This window comes from Chrysemys picta, chromosome 3 (assembly GCF_011386835.1).
Source record: "Chrysemys picta bellii isolate R12L10 chromosome 3, ASM1138683v2, whole genome shotgun sequence".
Classification (NCBI taxonomy): Eukaryota; Metazoa; Chordata; order Testudines; family Emydidae; genus Chrysemys; species Chrysemys picta.
In genome coordinates this window covers 68,174,744-68,199,554 of record NC_088793.1, presented here as the reverse complement: position 1 = coordinate 68,199,554, position 24,811 = coordinate 68,174,744, and the positions used below count along the sequence as shown (strand labels likewise).

Below are 24,811 nucleotides of genomic sequence, written 5' to 3'. Positions count from 1 at the left end.
ACATACTCGACTTCTGAGACAGTATGGGCTATAAATACTCAGTATCTCCTCACCGCCAGCTAGGTTACATACACAAAATCGGTTTACTTGATTTTGTGTGGCTGACAAAGATTTCACTTAATCACAAGTGGGATTGGTGAACACTTGCAAACTTTAAGGAAAGTTTCTAAATCATACTTAATATTCTAGGACTGACTCTTCTGTGTGACCTTGAAGAAATCAAACTGTTGCCTCTTAGATGACAAGTTATTAGTAATCCCAGAGATGTATAGGTACACAAACATGATTCTTAATGCATTTTAACTAAGGAGGCAGTATAGACCCATGACTAAGACACTGAAGTAAAGTTAAGAACTGACTTCTGTTCCTACCTCTGCTATTGGTTTGCTATGTGATTTTGGGCATGTGACTTCACTCTGTCCCTCAATATTCTCTTTTGTAATATGGGGATGATACTTCTTATCTTCATAAAGCACTTTGACAGCTATGGCTAAAAAGACCAATATAAGGGGCTAAATAATGTAATACATTATAATAAAACTAAGAGCACAGAAAAACCCTTCCCACTGTGCAAGAGCACTAGAGTTAAGGAAGGTGCAGGAAGACACTGGGAAATAAATGCTTCTCCTGGGACTCGGAGTAGCAGATCACATACCATTTGTTTTGCACATATCTAGTTAGACATGTAGTTTTTCTTAATAAAACATACACGCTACTAACATGGATAGTGACATGTAATTTTTTAGCAGCAGCTCCTACAGCAATTCAACCCCACGCCGGGATTTTTGCCAAACTTGAAAAAGGTCAACATACCAAATAGTGACACTTCACCTGCTGTTGAGATCAATAAAAGCTTTGGATTTTATGGCATGCAGACATGCTGCAGAAATATTTAAAGCCACCTTCATCTTCAGTCACCCAGATGTTGATATAAGCAGGATTTTTCATGAATGACTTGACTTTATCACTAGATTTGAAAACATGGCTCTTATATTGAATGTGAGGGTCCTCAGTGCACTTATTGGTCTCTTACCCAAGCGTACCCCCAAGGCAATAAGAAAGAATATTAAAAATAGCACCTGCTTCTTAGACAGTCAAGGAGTGAGCAGAAGAAGCCAGTCCTCCTGAAGCAGATCTTTTGCATGACAATCCAACTGTTCCTGCGCACATCCTAGATGAAGACTTGTTTAGGAGTTCACATCTTTTAACTTCCTGGTTGAAGTTTACATTTGATTTATCTTCACCTAAACAATTATTTGTACCATCATATCTCTCAATTTCATGGTAACTTAGTAAGTACAGATGTGCATTCAATTAATATTAGAAAGTCTATGACTTTCTTTGCAGCTAACAGTAGTTATTAATGTGAGCTTGACCTTACAGTTTAGCCACTATGACCTAAAAATTAATTTTCAGACTATTATTTTGCCTTAGAGACAACAGCACAAACTATGCATTCACCAGCTAATTTCCATCCTACAAAATACTTTTCAAGTGACCCTCATCCCCTCCCCCACAACTACGTATTCTGCAAATAAGGGTTTGAGAAGCTGGAATACACTATTTGTAATATTTCATTACTCCCCTGATTAATCAGCTTCTTCAATTCAGTCACCACATGCACACGCCACTTTAATAAGATACAACATATAGTTTCTAAATGCCATGGGCTAGAGATCCCTGCTGCATTAGAACGTGAGTAATCATAACTCTATGTAAGCATTCTGTCATCAGGGATCTTCTATTTCCAGGGCTTGGGACAGCATGTTACACAGTCGGGCTTGAAATGTCACCTAGGCTGGTCACTGACCACTTGCTGGAAAGGATCTTTTTATGCATAAGGTACAAGGGGAGTAGTTCTTGCCCCAAATCAGCCCTAGTTTAAAACTGTTCACTTTTTTTCCTCAATAGCTGGCCCAAGAAAATGTCAAATTTGGAAATAAAACCATTCATCCCCAGTGAAGGTAGCGGACAAAACAGCCAAGTGTGCACTAATGGGACTCCCCACACACCAATCTCCCCCCACGGGGATTTCTCGAGCCAAAAATCTAGCTGGCTCCTAACGGGAACAAAATGCAAACAAGGGGGAAAGTATCACAGGAAACAGTAACTGAGGCGGAGTTCATGGAGCCAGCAGCCGGCCGGCCGACACCCGCTAACGGCTTGCAGGGCTGGCTGAGCGTGGTCCGAGGCTGCTGACAGGAGAATGATTAAGAAAGGGAAGCGGGTCGGTTTTCCCGGCTCCTCCCCCAGTCCCGTTTCCACCGGGCCACCTCCCCGACCCCCGCCACAGCAGTATCCGCCGCCGCGACGGCCTCGCTCCCGCTACTTCGCGCCATAGCGAAGAATTTGCCCCCTGCGCCGGGCCCGTTGCCCAGGCATCACCACGATCGCCCCGCTTCTCGCTACAGGGGCCGGCCCGGCTGGCTAGGGGAACAGGCCGCTTCTCCCGCGCTAATCCGGCTCCCCGCCGCCGGGCTGAGCCGGCCGGCACCCCCCGCCCCTCCGCAGCCATCTTGAGGGCAGCCCAGGTCTCGTCCCGACTGCCGCGGTGGGGCCGGGGTGTTCGCGGCGGTGTCGCGCAGCCAACCCGGCCCCGGGGCGGCAGGGCCCATCCACCCCTGGGGGCAGGCCGGGGCCGGGGCCGGGGCCGCTCGACTCGATGCTCATTATCGGAGCTTTGCCATCCGCCTCCAGCGCGGCTGGGTCTTAACGCCCCGCCCCGCCCCCAACACCATGGCGCCGGCGCCCCGAACTTCACGCACGGCACGGACCCGACGCACGCTAGTGCAATCACGTGGTGGTGGAATCACGTGACAAAGAGCGGAAGCGGCGCTGCGACTCCTTCTTCCCCTCCCCACCCTGTGGGTTCGAGGGTCCCCGCGCTGGATGCGCCGCGCCCCTCCCCCGCTGTCGGCGATGGGGTGGGGGTGGGCGCGCGCGGCGGGCGAGAGACTGAGGCAGCGCGCGCGGGGGCTGGAGGCGCTGCGGGAGGCCTGCCGCCAGTACCCGCTATTCTGCTGCATCCTGCTGGGACTCAGCGCGGCCACCCTCCTGCTGAACCGGTAACAGCCACCGCCTGGGCCCGCGTCCTTCCCTCTTGTTCCCCGCTGCCGCCCGCCCCCTTCCCAACAGCCGGCGGCTGCGGCGACCTCCGAGCGGCCGTTACTGGGGATGACGCGGGGGGCCCGGGTGAGGGAGCAGGGCCGACGCTCCTCTACTTGTTGGCCGGGGCCCGTGGGGGCTGTTTGTCTACGGCGGGGCCGTTCGGCCGGGAGCGGCGCTGGGGGCAGCTCTCCGGACCCGGCTGGGGAGGGCGGGGCGGGAACCGGCTTCCTCTGTCCCACGGGCTGCGCTGACGGGAGCTCGCCCGAGAACAGCGACAGGCGCCCCACCGAGGTAGCTGCGTGGCGCCGTCAGCCCTGTTGCTGTGGCCGGGGGCGGGGAGAGGCCGTGACTGCTCAGCCCTCCCCCAATACCCGCGGTCGGGAGTAGCTGCCCTGACACAGCTCAGGCACGTTGGGAAGCGGGGAAAATGAGGACTTAATTCAGATCGTTTCCAGTTTATCTCATTGACTTTAGAGGAGAGGCGGCAAACAGCATCCGCTCCTCTCCTCCTCTTAGTCCGCCTCCCTCCCAGAGGCAACGTGTTAGCGGCTAGCAATTCAAGGAAAAATTTGTAGTGAAGGGTCAAACTGTGTGGGGGAGAGGGAGCCAGAAAGCGACACCCTCTGCTTTTACCCTTCCATGACCCCACGCTTGCTTCACATGCCCATTCATACTCTTGTCAGCCAGGAGGGGGATCTTCCTTTTTCTTGACCTATCCTGTGAATAAATAACTTTGGGGGTCAATATCAGTGAGTTGTTATAGTGCTCCCAGCGTGTGATTGCATAGTCTCTCTGTTTTTTGGTGGTTCTCCTTTCTTACCTCAATCTCCAGAGTGTGTGCATTACAATCCAGAATAGCAGCAATATACCCATCCCCAAATTATTAAACATAAATTGTATATGGTATGAGCAACAGTTATTTCTAAAGTAACGAGTACAGACTTAATAAAGTCCTGGTGCTGATTCTGTGCTGGGCAGGGCTTTGGAGCTGTGCTCCGGCTCCGCTCCAGCTCCAGGCAAAAACCTGCAGCTCCACTGCTCTGTAGCTGCTCCGGGCTCCGCTCCAAAGCCCTGCAGGGCACACATGCTTACTTTTTGCCCTGAGGCATTTTCAGTGTGAGACTTACTGATAAAACTAGACCTACTGGGAGACTTAGGCCTTATCTACACTGCCACTTTACAGCACTGCAACTTTCTCACTCAGGGGTGTGAAAAAATACTCCCCACTCCCCCTCCCCTCCCCCAGCACTGCAAATTTCAGCGCTGTAAAGTGGCAGTGTAGACAGTGCACCAGTGCTGGTGCCGCGACTACACAGCTACATTAAAGTGCTGCCGCGGCCGCTAGTTTAGGTTTCTTAAAATTTAACAAAAAGTTCCTGGACAGAAAAACATTTATCCGCTACATCGAGCACAGCTCTACAAGAGGTCATTATGATACTGACTAAAAAGCATCCATTACTATACTCACTACTTGTTTACATTTATTTTAAACAATTCCCACAGAGCATCAAAGGTAGAGAGTGCTGTGTCCCTATACAAAATTAGTATTCAGACTCGCCATTTGTCATAGTAGGGTTAAAATTCATATTTTAATGCTTAAAAGGTACTATTAAGTAAATGTAAAATATTATATTAACTTATTGGATTGTCAGTCAATATCAGAACAGGAAAAGATTAGGTGTGGTCTAGTCTGAACATAGATCTGCAGGCCAGTACCCACCCCTCAGAGGTGTTGTGGGGCTTAGTTATATTTGTAATATGCTTTGAAATAATGTACTATATTAGTATTGCTGTTTTATTATTCCTGTCTGTGGATGAGTTCACCTTAGATTTACGTAACTGGCAGCTCCAATCATTGAGATAAGACTCTGTTCATGAACACACAAAGCAGTGGTTCTAAAATTTTTTGTATTGGTGACCTCTTTCACACAGCAAGCCTCTGAGTGCAACATCCCCCCTCTCCCAGTGGCTGTCTGTGACCCCACCTGGGGCTGACAGCTCACGACCCCCATGTAACCACTTCTTGACCTCCTGACCTGTTGCGACTCCCAGTTTGAGAACTCCTGAGATAGAGCTAGGTGTAATTTCTGGTAGAGTAGTCACTAAAAGAAATACTTGTGTTCATATTATGTTCTGAAAAATTCTGCTGTAAACATACCATATGGTATTGTCTACCTTGTTATACAGATTTTTTTTTCTCTTTGTTTACAAGGTATCTTCACATTTTAATGATCTTCTGGTCATTTGTTGCTGGCGTTGTCACATTCTACTGCTCATTAGGACCAGATTCTCTCTTGCCAAATATACTTTTTACAATAAAATATAAACCCAAGGTAAATTTAATTTTTTCTTTGTAGTATTTGTTTAATTTTTCTCCATTTATTTTGTAGTAATATGTACAAACAGTAATTTTAGAAAAACGTTATGCTCTATTAATGTAACAGTGGTGAATGCAGTTAATATTAACTTGTAACTTCCTATAATGTACAGTCCTCAGATACAAATGAAGGCTTTAATCTTGCAAATATTTGGGTTGAACCCAGTGGAACTATTTACATGTGTAAAGTTAAGTGTGTTTGCAGAATTAGGGCCTTATTACTTAAGGGCTTGAAATATGCAGTCGTCAGTGTTGGCAATTCAACTGCTGCCTGTATAATGCTTTTAGAGTGTCTGTAGTAGTTGGATTTTTTATTTTTTTTAATCCTGAGCCTGCATGATAACGTGATGCTTGTAAAAGAGATGCATTTCCTTTGACAAAATGAATTCAGAATATATCTTACTGGCCATACTCAGCCTCCTTTACATGAATTTGAAAGTTTCAAAGAAAGAAATGTCAATTCTAAATCACCTTTCTGCTGAATTTAGTACAATGTTTTATGTTGATAGGTTAGTTTTAATCTGTTTTCTTAAATTCAGTTGCTTCCATTTGGTACTTTACTAACTTAATTATCTTTGTATTCACCCCTCCCCCCCCCCCCACACACACAAAAGAAAAAAGAAAAAAATCAAGCAATCTATGATATTTTGTGCAATTTAGTTTTAATTTAATCACATACAGTAAAAACAAATTCGCTAATGCATAAGTGCATTGAGAAAGAGGATTTTGAAAAACTGAGACTTCTTAAATACTTTCTCTTTCTTAGCAATTAGAACTGCAGGAGCTATTTCCCCAAGGTCACAGCTGTGCTGTATGTGGTAATGTCAAATGCAAAAGGCATAGGTAAGTTAAATATTTGGCATTTCTTATCACAACAGTTCTTACATTTTGTACTTTGGGGTGAGAGAACCTTCTATTAAATGTTGTATTCTCTCTCTTGGTTTCTTACAGACCTGCATTGCTTCTGGAAAACTACCAGCCATGGTTGGATCTACAAGTGTCTTCCAAGGTTGATGCCTCTCTCTCAGAGGTATCTTATTTAATCATCAATTAATGTTAATTATTTGACATGATTTCAGTGCATTGAAATCCAAAACTACTAACGTTTTGTCATTCAGATCTCTCCTTAAAACTCATCATTACTTTTGGACATCAGAAGTGAGTCCGTCACAATTCTTGTACACCTCTACCCCGATATAATGCTGTCCTTGGGAGCCAAAAAAATCTTACTGTGTTATAGGTGAAACCGCGTTATATCGAACTTGCTTTGAGCCTCCAGAGTGCGCAGCCCCGCTCCCCCGGAGCGCTGCTTAACTGCGTTGTATCCGAATTCGTGTTATATTGGGTCACGTTACCTCATGGTAGAGGTGTATGTGTTAAACAATATGAAATCAAGGAGGAATAGAGAGATTATATTACTGCTGTATTTTGCATAAGTGCAACTGCTTCTGGAATATTGTGTCCCATTTTGGTGTCCACAATTCAAAACGGATGTTGAAAAATTGGAGAGTTTAGAGAAAAGCCATGAGAATGATTAAAAGACTGGAAAGCATGCATCATAATGAGACCCTCAGGGAGCTCAATTGGCTTATCTTGTCAGAAAGAGAGTGTGTGACAGTCCCCTGGTGTTATCTGGACTGGTGATCTGCTAGGTCACTCCAATCCTCGACTCGGGGAGGCAGCCTTACCCTGCTCTGCTGTGAGAACCCCCACTCCCGGGCTGTTCGCACACAGCCTCTATAGCATGTAAGCTGCTCGCAGCTAAGTGAATGAGCACTTTTGGCCAGTCGCTTGGATTGTGCAACCGAATGACACTGGCCAATATCTCCAGTCAGACACAACCCTAGGAACCTCCGTCTTGCAGTGTCCAGTTATGCCCGCTGCAAGCTTATGAGTTCATCAGTTTAACAAAGAAATTAATATGTACCAGGCTTGTTATCCCAAGGGGCGTCTCGGACACACTTCAAACCAAACGCCCTGCTTCAGATAGAATAAACAAACAAATTTATTAACTACAAAAGAGAGATTTTAAGTGATTATAAGTCAAAGCACAAGAAGTCAGATGTGGTCAAATGAAATAAAAGCAAAACTCATTCTAAGCTGATCTTAACACTTTCAGTGCCCTTACAAACTTAGATGTTTCTCACCACAGGCTGGCTGGTTGCCCTTCAGCCAGGCTCTCCCCTTTTGATCAGCACTCAGTCGCTTGGTGGGGGTGTCTGTAGATGGAAGAGAGAAGAGCATGGCAAACGTCTTTCCCTTTTATCATGTTCTTTCTTCCCTCTTAGCTTTGCCCCCCCTCCCTTTCAGAGTCAGGTGAGGATTACCTCATCATAGTGCCAAACTGACCAAGGGAAGGGGGGTGACTCGCTCGAGAGTCCAGCAGATCCTTTGTTGCTGCCTAGACCGGTGTCCTTTGTTCCTGTGAGGTTGGGCTGGGTTTGTCCCATACATGCCCTGATGATGCTCCTCTGCTCCTGGAGAGTTTTGCCTGGGCTTGTTTTAAGCCACAGGGACACGTTTTCAGCCTCATAACTATATACATGAAATTACAACCTATAACATTACTATAACAATGCTCAGTGTATCATGAGCCTTCCGAAGACACCCAACATGACAAACTTTGCATTGGATACCACACAATCATATTATAAGGGTGAACATGGGGGTGCAGGGTGTTCCCCTGAGATACAGAGTGTCACAGGGTGAAGGTGTGACTTGTTCACAGACTACAAGTACTTAGATGGGGAACAGAAATTTTATTATAAAAGGGTCGTCAATCTAAGAGACAGAGGTATAATAAGAGCCAGTGGCTGGAAGTTGAAGCTAGAGAAATTGACTTGAAATAAGGCACAGATTTTTAAATGAGTGTGATTAACCACTGGAATAATTTACCAAGGGTTGTGGTGGATTCTCTATCACTGTCATTCATAAAATCTAGATATGATCTACTTCAAACTGAAATTAATTCAGTGAAATCTTATGGCCAGTGTTGTACATCTTTTTGGAAATAAACACAGTGAGAATATCCTGGAGGATGGTGGTGTATGGTATTCAGAGTTGCTGTTTGTATGGCAGTATTACATCCCACGTGCCTTAGAGAATCATGAAACTGTATTACAGCCCTCACTACTCCAGTTAAGTGTGAGAGAAGACAGCATGGAGACGACTTGGTGCTGGAGTGGGGCATGATTTTCCATGTTTCTATTGCAAACTCTGGGTTATAGAATGATGCTGCAACTCATGTAAATTGCATGAAATCTGCTGTCCCATTCATCTTGGTCTGAGTTCAAGATGTGATCTGTAATATAGTTTTAAATGTGTCAAATTGCATAAAATGAATCTGACTGAAAAATTACTTACTTACTTGAAATATCTACCAATAATATATTTACAGCGTAGGTTTACTTAGCTCTTGATCAATGCACTTGTAAGACTTTGTGGCATAAACCATGCCAATGTGTCATTGTGAAAGAGCTAATCAGAGATGTCTGTAGCCAGCATCACAAAAGAAAATGGCATTCCTGGTTCAGAACTCCTGTCATTACAAATTTATCATTAGTTCTTTGTTTTTTTCTTTGTGGTTTTTTTTTTTTTTTTTTTTAAATTCTTGGTTCCATGCTCTTAAAGAAGAGACCTAAGGGATAATGTTTTACTTTCTTGGGCAGGAGGGGAGGTATGGTTCTTTCACCTGTCAGTTCAATTCATCCCTCTGTCAGTTTGATTGATAAGCACTCTATAAACCATCATATTGTCTAGCATGGTCAGCCTGGGCCCCTGAGGCAATCCAAAACGCAGCAGTGGCATGGCTGGGTATGTTCACTATCACCTGGGATCAGGTGCTCTTCTCAGAGGCAAATATCATCTTGGCCATCCGATCACTGCTTTCGAATTCTCTCCTCCTATTGATTGCACATTAACTTTCCAAGGTCTCGCTTTCTTTCAGTCGATCCCCAGGCTCACTGCTCTGGCTTGCTATTGAGTGCTTCATCCCTAGACCTATACTCTTATAGTTCCTCTTCCTGGCAGCCTTGGTCCCTTCTTTGGAGGCCAACATAGAGCATTTGACTGTGTGGCTTTCAGCCTTGCAGTGTTTGCTTAGAAATACGTTCCGTCTCTTCTTTCCTCCAGAGGTCTTCCCCCTTCCTTTTTTTTTTTTTTTAAAACATATTCTTCTCTAGCCAGTGCATTTTGTTTCTCCACCTTTAATCTCTTATCATTTTAGAGTTATAATGTACATGTTTAGTGAGGTTAGAAAAGATGTTTGTGTATTTTTTTTTTTTCTTTCAGCTCTTCTAACAAGTATGTAGAATAAATAGATCCCTTATTTTGTAATGTGATTGTCTTTGTTCTACACAGGTGCTTGAACTGGTGCTGGAAAATTTTGTTTATCCATGGTACAGGTATGAGTTTTCCACAAATATTACTTTTTCTTCTAATAATGACCCCTCATTCAAAACAGTATAGTGGAAACAGTCCTTTACAAAATACATATTTAGTTTTTGTGTTAAAAATTATAAAATACAAAGATTTTTTTTTTTACTTTCTCAGTTTAACAGTTTATCACCTTACTTTTTGTATCTTATTAGTTAAGTAGAGTGGATCAATTTGTTCTAAATTTAAAATATTACAAAGATTTTTGTGACATTTGTATTGAAACTATAAAAACACTTTGTATCTTGGTGAGGCTTTCCTGGAAAAAGACACATTTTTGCTGCAACCATAATAAGAGGTTAAAAAACTGTAAGAACTTTAAAAATCCTCTTTTATGAGTTATGATTCTAAACCGGGGTGGCCAGCCTGTGGCTCCGGAGCCATATGCGGCTCTTCAAAAGTTAATATGCGGCTCCTTGTATAGACACTGACTCCGGGGCTGGAACTACAGGTGCCAACTTTCCAATGTGCCAGGCCGGGGGGCTCACTGCTCAATCCCTGGCTCTGCCACAGGCCCTGCCCCCACTCCACCCCTTCCCACCCCCTCCCCTGAGCCTGCCCTACCCTCGCTCCTCCTCCACCCAACCCCCCCCAGAGCCTCCTGCATGCCACGAAACAGCTGATTGGGAGAGCTGTCGGTGGCCAGGAGGCGCTGGGAGTGTGGGAGCTGATGTGGGGCTGCTGACATATTACTGTGGCTCTTTGGCAATGTACATTGGTAAATTCTGGCTCCTTCTCAGGCTCAGGTTGGCCACCCCTGTTCTAAACTATAACTGTTCCTCTGACCCTGTATTTCATGTAGTATCTTAATCTAAAAATAAACTCTTTTATCCTTTTTTAAAAAAAAAGATAAGGAAAATACATTCAAGATATGAGCTAAGGCTTTGACCCTGCAAAGATTCTACACATGCTAAATTTTAAGACTGTGAATAGTTCTGTTGAACTCAGATGAGACTATTCACATACTTAAAGTTAAGCATGAGTGTGAATAAGTCTTTGCAAGACTGGGGCCTGTATGGGTTTCTTGTGTTTTGTTTTTTTTAACTTAAAGGCATATTACTCTAAGCACTTTGAAGGAAAATAACTTAAATACACCTCTACCCCAATATAACGCGACCTGATATAACACTAATTTGGATATAACGCAGTAAAGCAGTGCTCCGGGAGGGTGGGGTTGCTCACTCCGGCAGATCAAGTTCAATATAACATGGTTTCACCTATAACACGGTAAGATTTTTTGGCTCCTGAGGACAGCGTTATATCGGGGTAGAGGTATATTTCAATTCTTGGTGTATATTAATATTTTAATTTCTAAAACAAATAAGGCACTGGATTTCACCTAATTCAACTCTGAATTTGACTTTCCCCTTCTTAAAGGTGATGTTCATTAAAAGAATCAGTCAACTACTCTTATCTTTTATTTTACGTTGTCTGTCTTACCTACTGGTAGTACAGAATTTTTTTACAGGCATTCTATTTATCCAATTTATTTTTAAATATGATTGAAGTCTACATGTCTCTATTTAGTTATGCCTTTGCTTTGTTTGTATCAATATCGGTTTGAATATACTTAACAAAGCTATACACTTATCTGCAGGACAGCAGAGGGAGCTCGAACACTGTGTTGTACATCACCAAAATGGATAACCTTTGGGTGTTCATTAGCTGAGTAAACTTTAAAGTATATGAATCCAGAGGACATTTTGCGGAGCTCCTTTTAAATAAAATAAAATTTAAGGAGGCCATATAGGTGGCTGTGTTTAATATTTTATAATTTAAAATTGGTGGAGAATCTATGGGCACTGTATCTTTTATGTTACTTCAGACTGACGGAGAGAACTTAGATTCAAGATATTACATTTAAGAATCACAAGGTCCAAAAAAAGTTCTCTTATGTGCTTGTATTGTGCTTAGCACAGTGGGGTCCTGGTCATAACTGGGTCCTCTGAACACCTTAGCATAGTGATAATAAAAAGCAGTGAACTAGCACTTCGAGATGGGGGAAATTTTCTGAAGTTATGGCTTATTGCCTAAAGTCTTGGGGCAATATACAACATTGGAGAATTATTTTTACTTAAGGGCAAATCTTCTTAGTATGTTAGACTGTCATTAGGACAGAATTTGTCTAATGTTCTAGGATTTTTTTTCTCTTCCTGTTCCACTCTTCCATCCCTTCTCTCTGTTTGCATCTTTGGGGAAATCCATTTCTCCCAAACAGGAAAATGAGGCCCTCAGCAGACACAGCTTTGTAGGAAGGGGCAGATTTCAATGATGGGACAGGTTTGGGATCTCTTTCTGTCCCAGACTAGAGCAGCTGGACAAGAGTTTAGGGTGGGAGAGGACTCTGGGATGACATCTTCCTCTCGGGAAAAGGAGCACAGACTTCCTTGACACCAGCTTTTAGGCAGGAAAAATGGGAACTGGGCACAAGAGGATTTTTTTCCTTGGCCCCGCCAGCTGCTGTCACCTTCTACCATCGTGCATATTTTGTATCTCAGAGCTCTAACATGCTATTGCCTACTTGGGAGGGCAATAGGATTATGTACTTTTGGTCAATTTTTAACAAATGAAATTTAAAAAGAAATGCTGTATTGTAGGTAACATGCATATTGTATTATAGTTAGAGCTAGTCAAAAACTTTCGGATGGGAAAACTGTTTTGTCAGAAAATGCTGATTGCACGCAATCAAAATGTTTTCTCGGAATGTACCAATTTCATCTAATTTTTTGCAGGAAATTATCAGAACTATACTATAATATATAAAAGTAGAAACATTTTGACCATTTTGTCAAAACAAAACATTTTGAAATTTCAGACTTTCTCATTGGATAGAAATGCAAAATTTCAACCAGCTCTACTGATAATATTGAACACTTTCTGCATTTTTCTTCATAAAGCTTTGCAAACATTAATTTAGGCTCACTCCGTCCCACCTAACTGGGTAACTGTTTTTTCTTTTTAAATAAACACATGGGGAAAGTGAATGAGAGGTTATTTGCTCAAAGTCATGCAGTTAGTCAATATTAGAACAGGAACTGAACATAATTCCTGGCTGTTAGTCTTATGCTCTGACCATGCCTCTCAAGTCACAGCTAATTAGAAGTGCAAATATATCTACTATATTTAGGTGTCCACATGTTTTTATGCTTGAATAGAGGACCAGTCACCAGCTGGCCCTGCCCAGTTTTTGTGCTTTCATTTAGGTTGGAGATAATTCTTATGTTTTCAAGTGCCACCTTTTAATGTTTTTATTCTTTCTTTTATAAATGTCAAATGTGACATGGATGGGTTAAAGTTCAAACTAAATATTTTCCTTGGTTCACTCATCATGATTTGTTTTAAAACTTTGCAGGGATGTAACTGATGATGAGTCCTTCGTAGATGAGCTGAGAGTAACACTGAGGTTTTTTGCATCTGTATTAATTAGAAGAATTCACAAGGTAAAAATGGCTTGGAGAACATGATTTTATATGTAAGAAGTGGTATCTAATGCCAAAGTAAATCTTCTTTCTTTAATTATGTTACCAAAAGAAACATATTGTACTTTCTATATAGAATTACATTTGACAGTTTCTTCCTCTTTATGCCTGCTTCCTTTCTCTGAAACTTATCTCCCATGGTACTCTTGGCCACAGCCCAATCCTATAGAATCCTTGCAAATGAAAGTCTTTGTTCCCGCTGTTTTAGTAATGCTTTGTATTGGCGCAAGACTATCTTCTATGTTGCATTGGCTGTTTCTAAAGTGATTTCATTTTAAGGAAGTAGAGAGAATTACTAGATATTGAGGAGCTGTAGTCCCTGTAGCTACTACCTGATTCGCCTTCTGTGCTTAGATTCTTTGAAGATATTTTTATACTTGTTAAGAGTATAACTGCTTCAAATAGCTCACTCTAAGAATCCCGGTAGGTGTGACTTGTGTGGAGAAGGGACTATGCTAACTTGGAGTCGTGATATGTTATAAGTGTTAAGTAAAATTGAGTGATGGGGGTATGTTGCCAAACAAAGACCAATGAGCACATACTGTATATTGGTGGGTGCACAGCAACACAGAGGCTTGGACTTCCGTATGGAAGCTCCACCTGAACTGCCCATTCAGAACTTTTTTTTTTTTTTTTTTTTTTTTTTAATTTGAATGATCATCAGTTGGCTTCTGAGGAGAGGGAGCAGGATCACAGAGCAGGAGGGAGAGCTGGTCTGCAATCAGGAAGGGAAGTATTGCCAGGCTTTTATAAGATCAGGTTTTCCTTGTGGGAATAAGAAGTGGAGGTATTACCAGATACGATTGTTCTTTCTTTTGTATTTAACCACAGTAAATGTTTAGTGGATTTAAAAAACAACCAGATTTTGGCATTGGAATACATTAGTGGGGTTTTGAAGAGATCTGAAGGGCTCTTGAAATAGAAATATAAAAAAATCCAGCATTTCCCAATGTTCACAGGCAAGTGTCCCGAGAGGAAGATCATAGGGGTAAAAGGGCTGTACTAGTGACTCAGACACCAGTTTCGAACAACATGTTTGTCCAGGAAGGGGAATGTCGTGGCAACTTGTACGTGAATTTAGTTCCTGTGAAAAGTTTGGACTGACCACCCTCTGTCCTTTACGTAGGTACAGTATATGCAATGGAAACTTCCTGATGCTCTCTGGTAATGTGCCTCAAGCGCATTTTGCAGGAACTACCTCTAAGTACCTCTTGTTGTTGTAGGCAGAATAGGAGTTAGAAGCTAGCTCAGTTTCCATGCCCATTCAATGCTGGCCCCTCTGCTGACACAGCTACCCAAGGGTGTTGTTCCACCTCAGTAACAACTATTAATACATTTTATTTCCTGAACTACAAGATATACACACATGCTATGTAGCTGATGAACAACCTGACTCAATCCTAGTTGAATATCAGATCTGGATGTCTTGCTTGTTAACATACTTACGGTACTGCAGATGGTTTAAAAGTTAAGATGGGGAAAGACAATCCACAAATGCTCTTTGTATTGTAAGCATAAAAGTTTGTAAATGAAGCAGATGTTTCAAAATGGAAATGTAGCATAAGTCTTAAAATTTACTTTATAATTTTAATTCATGTAACTTGAGCATACTTGAGTTATTATTTGACTTGATCTATTGCTATCATACATGAAAAGATAAAATATGATAGTGATAATACCATATTATACAGGTAGCTGAAGGTTACACGTGAACTGAAATAATCTAGCATATAACATCTTTTAAACATGTCCTGTGTGAATTAGAATAATAAAGATTATTCAAATTCCTCCACCTTTCTTGTCACGAACAAAATATTTATAATATTTTCAGTCAGGCTTGGCTGAGAGCAAAAATATATTTAATCTTTTGTGACATGTAAGCTGTGTAAGTGTTAGATGCTGTGTGGAGAATTGAAGAAGCTTAGAGTATGTCTACACTAGCACTTTTGTCCATAAAACTTTTGTCAGTTGGGGTGTGAAAAAAACACCCCCCTGACCAACATAAGTTTCACTGATAGAAGCGCTGGTGTGGACAGCGCTATGTCGGCAGGAGACGCTGTCCCGCTGACATAGCTACTGGCACTTGTTGGGGGTGGTTTAATTATGCCAACCGGAGACCTCTCTCCTGTTGGCAAAGAGTGGTTAGACAGGAGATCTTACAGTGGCGCAGCAGTATAGCTGTCCCGCTGTAAGGTCTCTAGTGTAGACATACCTTCATACCTTAGTAGGTACTGGAGTTTAATCAAAACACATTCCCCTTTATACATTTTTAGTTTATAAATTTTGTATTAAGATTGTATCTGATGTAATATTAAACTTATTTTCTGTGTTTATTGTGCAAAGTTTTGTAAATAACACAAATTTAGACATCATGATAGCTTGAGCTGGATGAATTATGCAGGAGAGATAGGGTTTGTGGGTGGGTGAGTGAGATGACAGAATACTAGGTCTTGGAGCTCACAAAAATGTAATTCAGAGTGACAAGGTGAGTGAGGTAATGTTTTATTGTACCAACTTCTGTTGGTGAGAGAGACACGCTTTTGAGCCACACAGAGCTCTTCTTCAGGTCTGGGAAAAGTACTCACAGCATCACAGCAAAATGCAAGATGGAACAGATTGTTTAGTTAGCATATATTGTAAGGGACTGTTCAAGATAGAATGCCTGTTAAAAAAATCTCTGCAGTCACAGGACAAAAAGAGCCATATAGTCCCTGAAATCTAACTACCACACAAAAGAGGCACCACTGTAGTCCTCAACTGTGATGACTGAGTTAACAAGGCCAACCAACAGCACTCTGACACCACCTACTATAAAGAACTCAAAAACAACCCCACACCACAATTTATCCAGGAATTGAAGGATGATATCCAATCCTTCCTCAAACAACTCAGGGAAACTTTAGAAACTCCTCCCCCATGAAACCACCCCAGTGCCCTTCTACATGCTTCCCAAGATACACAAACAAGGGATCCCAGGCAGACCCATCATATAGGATTACGGCACTCTTACTGAAAGTATATCAGGACTCTTAGAAACCGTCCTCAAACCACACAAAGGGCCAGCTTTCTCCAGGACACAACTGATTTTTCTCCATAAACTCTGCAATATTAACAACCTTCCTCAGAACACCATCCTCACCACTGTGGATGTCATTTCTTATACACCAACATCCCTCACAATGACACATAGCTACCTGCCTCAAATACTTTCCAAACAATGGACAACCTTCAGATATTCACCCCAAACATGTCACCAAATTCATCCATTTCATTCTCACATTTGTCTCATTTGACAAACATTTTGTCAAAACCATGGGAACAGCCATGAGTACTAGGGTGTCTCCACAATATGCCAGACTCATCGTGGGCCAACTTGAAGAATTTCTGGACAAATACCTGAGATATGTTGATGATATTTTCATCCTCTGGACAGACAGCTTAAACTCACTCATAGATTTCCACCACAACTTCAGCAACAACCACCTGTCCATTGAAGGCTCTCTGGAACACTCCCACACTAGCATCAACTTTCTGAACATAACAATCATTTTCAGCAATAGAACCCTACAGACAACCATATCCAAGAAAACCCCCATGGATCACCATACCTACCTTCATAGATCCAGTAACCATCCCAAACAGCAAGAAAACTGTTTAGCTACAGCCAGGCACTCAGAGACCACAGAATATGCTCCAAGGAGAAAGTCCAGGTTATACACCTTAACGCACTTAAAACTGCTTACACTGAATGAGGACACTCCACCAGAGAAGTAGATTACATCATAGAACAGGCCACTGAAATAGTGAAAGAGAACCTGCTTCAATACAGAAATAAAACCCCCTCTGACCATTCACCCCTAGCCATCACATACCATACAGGGTACCATCAAATTACAACAACCCATTCTCAATAGGGACCCTATCCTGAAATAAATTTTTCTTGAACCCTCTCTGTTGGTCTTCAAACAACCACCCCCATCTTCTCCAAGCTAATCAACAAAAGCAAGCTCCACACAGACTAGGACACACCAACTCAAAGTGGCACCAGACCCTGCCACAACATTGGATGTGAAACCTACAGACATCTCTGCTGCAGTGATCAGCATCCCCCACAACACACCTTTCAGGATCCATGCCTGTCACAACGTGTGGTGTACCTCATCCAGTGCACTAAATGCCCAAATAACAACTATGTGAGTTAAACCAGATACCGTAATCACTATGCTTTTGAAAGAACTTACTCAGGAAAATGATAAAGAACAAAAACACCCTCTAACCTGTGGGTGAACACTTTTCACAAAGCGATCACTCAATATCTGACCTCTCAGTCTTCATCCTTAAAGGAAACCTGCACAACACTTTCAAAAGATGAGCCTCGGAGCTTAAATTCGTTACTATGCTAGACACTAAAAATCATGGACTAAACAGAGACACTGGATTTATGGTTTATTACAACAATCTGCAACCCACTAGCCTGCTCTTTGTCCTATGACTGTAAAGGTGTTAATGGGACACTCTACCTTGAATGGTCCGTTACAGTATATGTTACAGACTTATGCTAAACAGTCTGTTCCACCTTGCATTTTGCTGTGATGCTGGGAGTACCTTTCCCAGACCTGAAGAAGAGCTCTGTGTGGCTCGAGAGTTTGTCTCTCTCACCAACAGTTGGTCCAATAAAACATATTACCTCATCCACTTTATCTCTCTAATCTCCTGGGACTAACAGGGCTACAACTTCACTGTATGTAATTCAGAGTGTGAGAATTTACATATATGGAAGCGGACAGACTGGAGTGGTGGTTTTGTGATGTGTAGATCACTAAATGTACTGGGTTTAGAAACTGACTTGGTAAGCAACTTACAAAGAAAATTGTCAAATTCCTTCCTGTAGCAATCTACTTTGAATGCCTCAAAAGCCAGATGAAAATGATCAGTGACATAGAACTCATTTTCTTCTTGGAAGGTTTCAGGTGTGCTGTAATGCTTCTTGTAGACTTATTTTGTGGGGATGGAGGGAGAATTCAATACATTGTGAAAGGTGGAAGATTTACATTGCTTTTCTAAGGCCTTGTTTACACTACATGGTTATATCAACAAAACCGTGGAGGTGTACATACTGAAATGCTCCTGCCGATGTAACTCACCTGCTATGCCAACATAATAAAACCAACTTGACAAGTAGCATAGAGCTTTTTGTGATGTAGTGTCAGTGTAGATGCCTCAGTTGGTTATGTCGCCCTAATTGGCTTCCAGGAAGTGTCCCACAATGCCCATCATGACCGCTCTGGTCAGCAGTTTGAACCCTGAAGTTACATAGGTATGTGCCCCTCCCTGTTTAAAGGCTTGGGAATTTTTGAAATTCCTCTTCCTGTTTGCTCGGTACAGTTGACACAGCATCTTCCCAGCTGATCATGCCGGCTTTACCCAGCAGATGTTCTCCCACATGGACCACGCTGGAGCTGTTTGGTCTGCTGAGTATATATAGAGAGGAGGCTGTGCAGTCGCAGCTTTGCACCAGCTGTAGGAATTTCAATACCTATGGGCTGATTGCTAGTGGCATGCAAGAGAAGGGGCACGAAAGGGACGCGCAGCAGTGTTGTGCTAAAATCAAGGCGCTGAGGCAGGCGTACCAGAAGGCAAGGGAGGCCAAGTGTCAGTCTGGTGAGGTGCCGAAGACATACTGCTTCTATAAGAAGCTGCACACCATCCTCAGCAGTGACCCCACCTTCACCACCAAGAGCCCCATGGATACTTAATGGGACTGGAGGTGGCAGCAGCTACTGGACTCAACCCTGATGAGGAAGTGGTGGACGAGGAGGTGGAGCTGGAGGATGATGTGGAGCCCACGGCAGGGTCATCTGGTGGCGTGGCGAATCAGGACCTCTTTTCCACTCCAGAGGGGTCTAGCCAGTCCCAGCACTCTGGCTCTGGAGTGCAGGAGAGGGGAGCTTTGGTAAGCGCGCATTTTGCTTTGATATTGCACAGTGAGAGGAGATTGAGCTCTCATGTACTTTGTTATATGGTAGAAGAGGGATAAGGGACAGAAATTAATAACAGAGCCTGTCCATCTATGCAGTGAAGCCATGGCGGAAAATTTTGTTAATGTACACGGGGATGTCTGAGGAATCCCCTATAGTGATCTCTAGGAAACTTTCCTGTTGGTATTCTGCAATCCTCTGCTGAAGGTTCCTTGGAAGAGCTGCCTTGTTTCTGCCCCCACTGTAGGAAACTTTGCCACGCCGCCCAGCAATTATTTCTGCAGGAACTAAAGCGGCACACAGGCGAGCAGTATACAGAGCCAGTCTGAAGCCACGCGTATGCAGGAGATGCTCCCTAACATCTTAGATTATCCTTAAGAGTGAGATATCGGGTTTGATTACCCTAGCCCAGTGATTCCCAAACTTGTTCTGCCGCTTGTGCACGGAAAGCCCCTGGCGGGGCGGGCCGGTTTGTTTATCTGCTGCTTCTGCAGGTTCAGCCGATCGCGGCTCCCACTGGCCGTGGTTCACTGCTCCAGGCCAATGGGAGCTGCTGGAAGCGGCGCAGGCCGAGGGGCATACTGGCCGCTGCTTCCAGCAGCTCCCATTGGCCGGGAGCAGTGAACCGCAGCCAGTGGGAGCCGCGATCGGCTGAACCTGCGGATGCGGCAGGTAAACAAACCAGCCCGGGCCGCCTGGGGCTTTCCCTGCACAAATGGTGGAACAAGTTTGGGAACCTCTGCCCTAGCCTGTGGAAAAGGATACCAGTATTCAGAATAGGCTCCCTAGCCACTTAAAGTAACCCCCTTCCCAAACCACCGTTTGTCCCTTCCCCCTTGCCAATTCCCCTCTTCCCCGTGAACTAACCATAATTGGGACTTGCGGAGACCTGTGTGCTAGCTGAGGGACAGTGAGAAAAATGTGTAATTTTTGTGATTCATAGCTGTGAGTGCACTCTCAATACTGTCTCTTTTCATTGTTTCTTTGCTTTCTGCAGATGTGCCCTTGAGAACACTCTTCTATACCGGCAGAGCACCTCCATCAGATAAGGCACCGACCCAGAAGGATTATATGTTTCGCCAGGCGCTGCAGTCAACAGTTGCAGCGCAAAGTGAAACAAAAGTGTGGAGGGAGACAATGAAAGACTGAGGCTGGATAGCTAGGAAAGGACACAGGGGCAGGTGTGGATGATAAAGCACCTCAAGGACCAGACAGAGATGTTGAAATCCCTTCTTAGCCGGCAATCACAACAAATGTGTGCCCGACTCCCCCTTCAGCCACTACAGAACTCCTGTCCATGCCCTCCACAAACTCCCCCAATGCATTCATTGTGTGTTCCCAGTCCCTCACAGTACCTGTGCACTCCACATCTGGGGGCTGGTTTCCCAATGAAAGCTGGAGTTACACCCAGCTGTGACAGCCCTAACCATGAGACTGTTCTTTGTCATGTCCCCTGTTTGACCAAACATTTGTGTTTGATCCTGTTATTAAACTTGAGTCTTTGAAATTAAATGCCTTTATTTGTGAAATACAGAGATACATACGTAAATCGTTCAGTGCTGACATTGAAACATATTGGCTATAGGTAGGAATATTTGCTCCTTGCAATTAATGCTGAAGAAGCAAGCATGACCCAGGTAATTCGTGATGGCAAGTAAACGTTGCCTGGCTGAATGCATTACATAGGGGCATATTACTGGGAATTGTTGTCAAAATGCTCCTTCAACGCCCCCCTGATTTGAATAGCCTCCCGCCATGCCCTCCAAATTGCCCTTGTATTGGCCGCTTAAAATCAGCGGCCAGCCGATCAGTCTCATAGCCCACCCCTGAGGAAACTTCCCCCTTTGATTTGCAAATATTATAGGGAATACAGCAGGCCACAATGACCATCAGAATATTTTTGTCACTGAGGTCTAACCAGCCAAAAAGACAGTGCCAGCAACCTTTTAACTGGCCAAAGGCACATTCAGTGGTCATTTGGCACCTGCTGAACCTGTTGTTGAAGTGCTCCTTGCTGCTATCTAGGTTCCCAGTGGTAAGGCTTCATGAGCCATGGGAGCAAGGGATACGTGGGGTCTCCAGGGATCGCTGTGGGCATTTGCATGTTCCCCATTGGAATCATTTGGTCTGGAAAGAAAGTCCCCAGCATGCAGCTTTCTGTACAGTTCAGTGTTCCGAAAGATACGTGTATCATGCACCTTCCTTGACTGCCCCGCATTAATGTCAGTGAAACGGCCTTAGTGATCCATGAGTGCCTGCAAGACCATGGAGAAGTAGCCCTTTTGGGTGATGTACTCCATTGCAAGATGGTTGGGGGCCAAAATTGTGATATGTGTTTCATCTGTTGCCCTGCCGCAGTTAGGGAATCCCATTGCCTCAAAGCAATCAGTTATTTCCTGGACATTACCGAGAGTCTCAGTCCTTTGTAACAGTAGGCAATTAATGTCCCTGCACACTTGCATCACCGCAGCTCCTGTGGTGGACTTTCTAACTCCAAACTGATTAGCGACTGACCGGTAGCAGACTGGAGTTGCCAGCTTCCTCACAGCAATCATCACTCACTTTTCCACTGTGAGAGCAGCTCTCATTCTGGTGTCCTTGCGCTGCAGTGCTGGGGCAAGCACTGCACAGTTCCAGGAAGGTGACTTTGCACATCTGAAAGTTCTACAGCTACTGCTCCTCATCCCATACATGCATCACAATGCGATACCACCACTCAGTGCTTGTTCCCTGAGTCCAGTGCTGATGGTCCACCATGGCAAGCTGGTCCATGAATGTCAGCAGCAATCATGAATAATTCATTTCCATGGCAGACAGCAGTGTGGGCATCTGTTTCGCAGCTTATGAAATACTGCAGGACCAGCTGCGTTGTGTTCATAATGCTCATCACCACAATGGTCAGGATCCATGCTGTCAGGCAGAGATGGAGGTCTATTGAAAAACAGCATGAAACAAAGAAGGAAGCCCATGGAATGATGGGATGGAAAGAACTGCATTACGGGGCAGCGAGCACATTCCAGTGCTGCACTGTGATCCGTTCGCAGAGCTCCCAGCAGCCGAGGGTGACAGAGCGTAACGAGTTGCACAGTGGGATAGTTACCCACAATTCAACAATTCAACTTTCTGTCGATGCAAGAGCAACGACTGTAGACGTACTCAGCCGACACAAGGAGTATTGTGTGGACGTGCTCCACCGATGTTATTAAAGCGATTTATGATCATTGACAAAACTTAAGTCGACTTAACTCTGTAGTGTAGACATGGCCTCAGTCACTTTTTGAAGTGCTGTGCCTTAGTTGATAAGTCTTTCCTTGTTTTTAATTGCTTGGAATAAATATTTCTAAATCTCAGATTAAATGTATTTAAACACAAGAGTTAAAATGGGTGGAGACAAGACAACAAGGACAAATCCCATCCATTACATTTTATTTATTTTTATTTAGCTTAGATTTTGTAGTGTAAAATCGTCTTGGTTTGAAATGTCAGAAGAAAGGTAGCGCTCATGGTTTTTTCCCTTTATTGGCTCTCCTAAATGCTTTTTTTTTTTTTTGTGCATGAGGAGGGCTGGACTTGGCACTCTGGAAGTGGCTGGTTGGCTTGAGGAACTTGCATGAGTGACACAGGATACCCTCTGCCTGTGGACTGAATATGTCCTTCGCTTTGCTCCTGGTCCTTGGCCTTAATGCTCAGGAGCCAAAGCTGGAGAGTGCATATTGCCTTGACAGTGGCCAGAACAGCCCTTGTGGAATAGAACTTGAGGTTTCATTTAAATTGATTCTGAAATGATTGAGTTAAGATTTATTATTACTGCAGATGTACACTTCAACAGATTTCCATTTTGACAGTAAATATGCTAAAGATGTTTAGGACTTTTGTTGGATACTCTAAGGGTATGTCTTCACTACTGGCTGGCTCAGCGGGCAGCGATCGATCCAGTGGGGATCGATTTATTGCATCTAGTCCAGACACAATAAATCGCTCCTCAAGCGCTCTCCTGTCGACTCCTGTACTCCAGCTCAGCGAGAGACGCAGGCAGAGTCGACGGGGGAGCGGCAGCAGTCGACTCACCATAGTGAAGACACCACAGTAAGTTGATCTAAGAATGTCGACTTCAGCTACATTATTCGTGTAGCTGAAGTTACGTAATTTAGATCGATTTCCCCCCCCAGTGTAGACCAGGCCTAAATACAGTAGAACCCCAAATTTATAAACAGCAATCATAATGAACAACCAGTTATATGAACCATTTTTATCCCCCCCCAAAAATCAATGATTTATTTCACTAGTTACTACAGGACACTACAGCACAGTATGTACGTACAGTACTGTATGACAAGACTTAGAGGGATTAGATTTTTATCGATAAATGTTGGTAAACATTGATTTCACCATATACAAACTGCCGAAAAAATATTTCCATCAGTAATAATAGAAAATTGCAGATGGGTAAAGTAAGGAAAATGGTCCTTGAAAACTTATTAAAGTTTATTTAAGAATATTTTCTTCATATATTTTGACATGTGATGTTGACAATTCATGTTTTTTTAACAGATCAAACGCTTTAACTAGTTGAATCTCAACATCTGCTGCAGTTAAATAATTGTCTGATCTTTCCCCATTGTCTGAACACCTCCCATAAGTTCCCGCAACTGTGAAAATTTAAATAGATAAAAATAAAAAATGCTCAAAATTGAACTTTGATATTGAAATTATGAAAAAATTGAATTCTGCCAAGCCTATGTATGAGCGTAATATGCACACTGCATAATTTTTTTACCATTTATGTACATTATTATTGAACGAGTAATAAATTAACCTATGCACCTTATCCACTATAACTAACTTTGAAAAGCTCAATATTTTGATTTTTTTAATGTTATGAACTTCTTATTCCCCAAATGGTTCATAAAATAGGGATTCTACTGTATTAATTGGTAATTGTAAGTACCTTGCTTTCCCATGAAAAGGAGCATGTCAGTTTCTGTGGTTATATTTGCTAAAAACCATTCTTATTTTTTGAATAGATGGGTATTTTAATTTTATTAATAAATTGCATTAACATACTTTTCATAGTAATTTATGTTAATAACTTAAGGAGAATTGGTTTTTTCCTTAACTTAAAATTTATTCTTTTAGGTGGACATTCCATCTGTTATAACAAAGAAAATGCTAAAGGCAGCAATGAAACATATAGAAGTCATAGCTAAAGCCAGGCAGAAAGGTACTGTGAAACATTTGTATGTACGTTAATGTTTTGTAAATTTAAAATGGTTTGTAAGTTTAAAATGCTACGCCTAAAACTTTTGATGCTTCACATTTGCCAGTACTTTGGGAAATTTGACAGTTCATTCTCAAATCTACTGTTGCCTTCACTTTTTTAAAAAATCCCTCCCCCCTTCTGCTGTGGTGCTTGTCTGGGGATAGAGGGCCAAACG

The 24,811-nt window shown here is 42.9% G+C and overlaps 1 protein-coding gene across 12 annotated transcripts in view; it reads left to right on the top strand.

Moving 5' to 3' along the window:
- The first annotated feature begins 2,786 nt into the window (after positions 1-2,786).
- The window catches only part of SNX14 (sorting nexin 14), a 76,355-nt gene continuing 54,330 nt past the window's right edge, over positions 2,787-24,811 (top strand). For 5 of the 12 annotated variants that reach the window (XR_010599526.1, XR_010599522.1, XR_010599521.1 and 2 more), the window contains exons 1-7: positions 2,797-3,065; positions 5,321-5,441; positions 6,252-6,328; positions 6,437-6,515; positions 9,845-9,888; positions 13,272-13,359; positions 24,513-24,597. Coding sequence is in view for 6 of the 12 variants with exons in the window: in XM_008165522.4 (XP_008163744.3) it covers positions 2,890-3,065; positions 5,321-5,441; positions 6,252-6,328; positions 6,437-6,515; positions 9,845-9,888; positions 13,272-13,359; positions 24,513-24,597 (670 nt within the window). In the remaining 6 variants the exon portion in view is untranslated. Of the gene's footprint in view, positions 3,066-5,320; positions 5,442-6,251; positions 6,329-6,436; positions 6,516-9,844; positions 9,889-13,271; positions 13,360-24,512; positions 24,598-24,811 lie in introns of all 12 variants that reach the window. The other 7 variants (XR_010599524.1, XR_010599523.1, XM_065588184.1 and 4 more) reach the window with 4 other exon arrangements.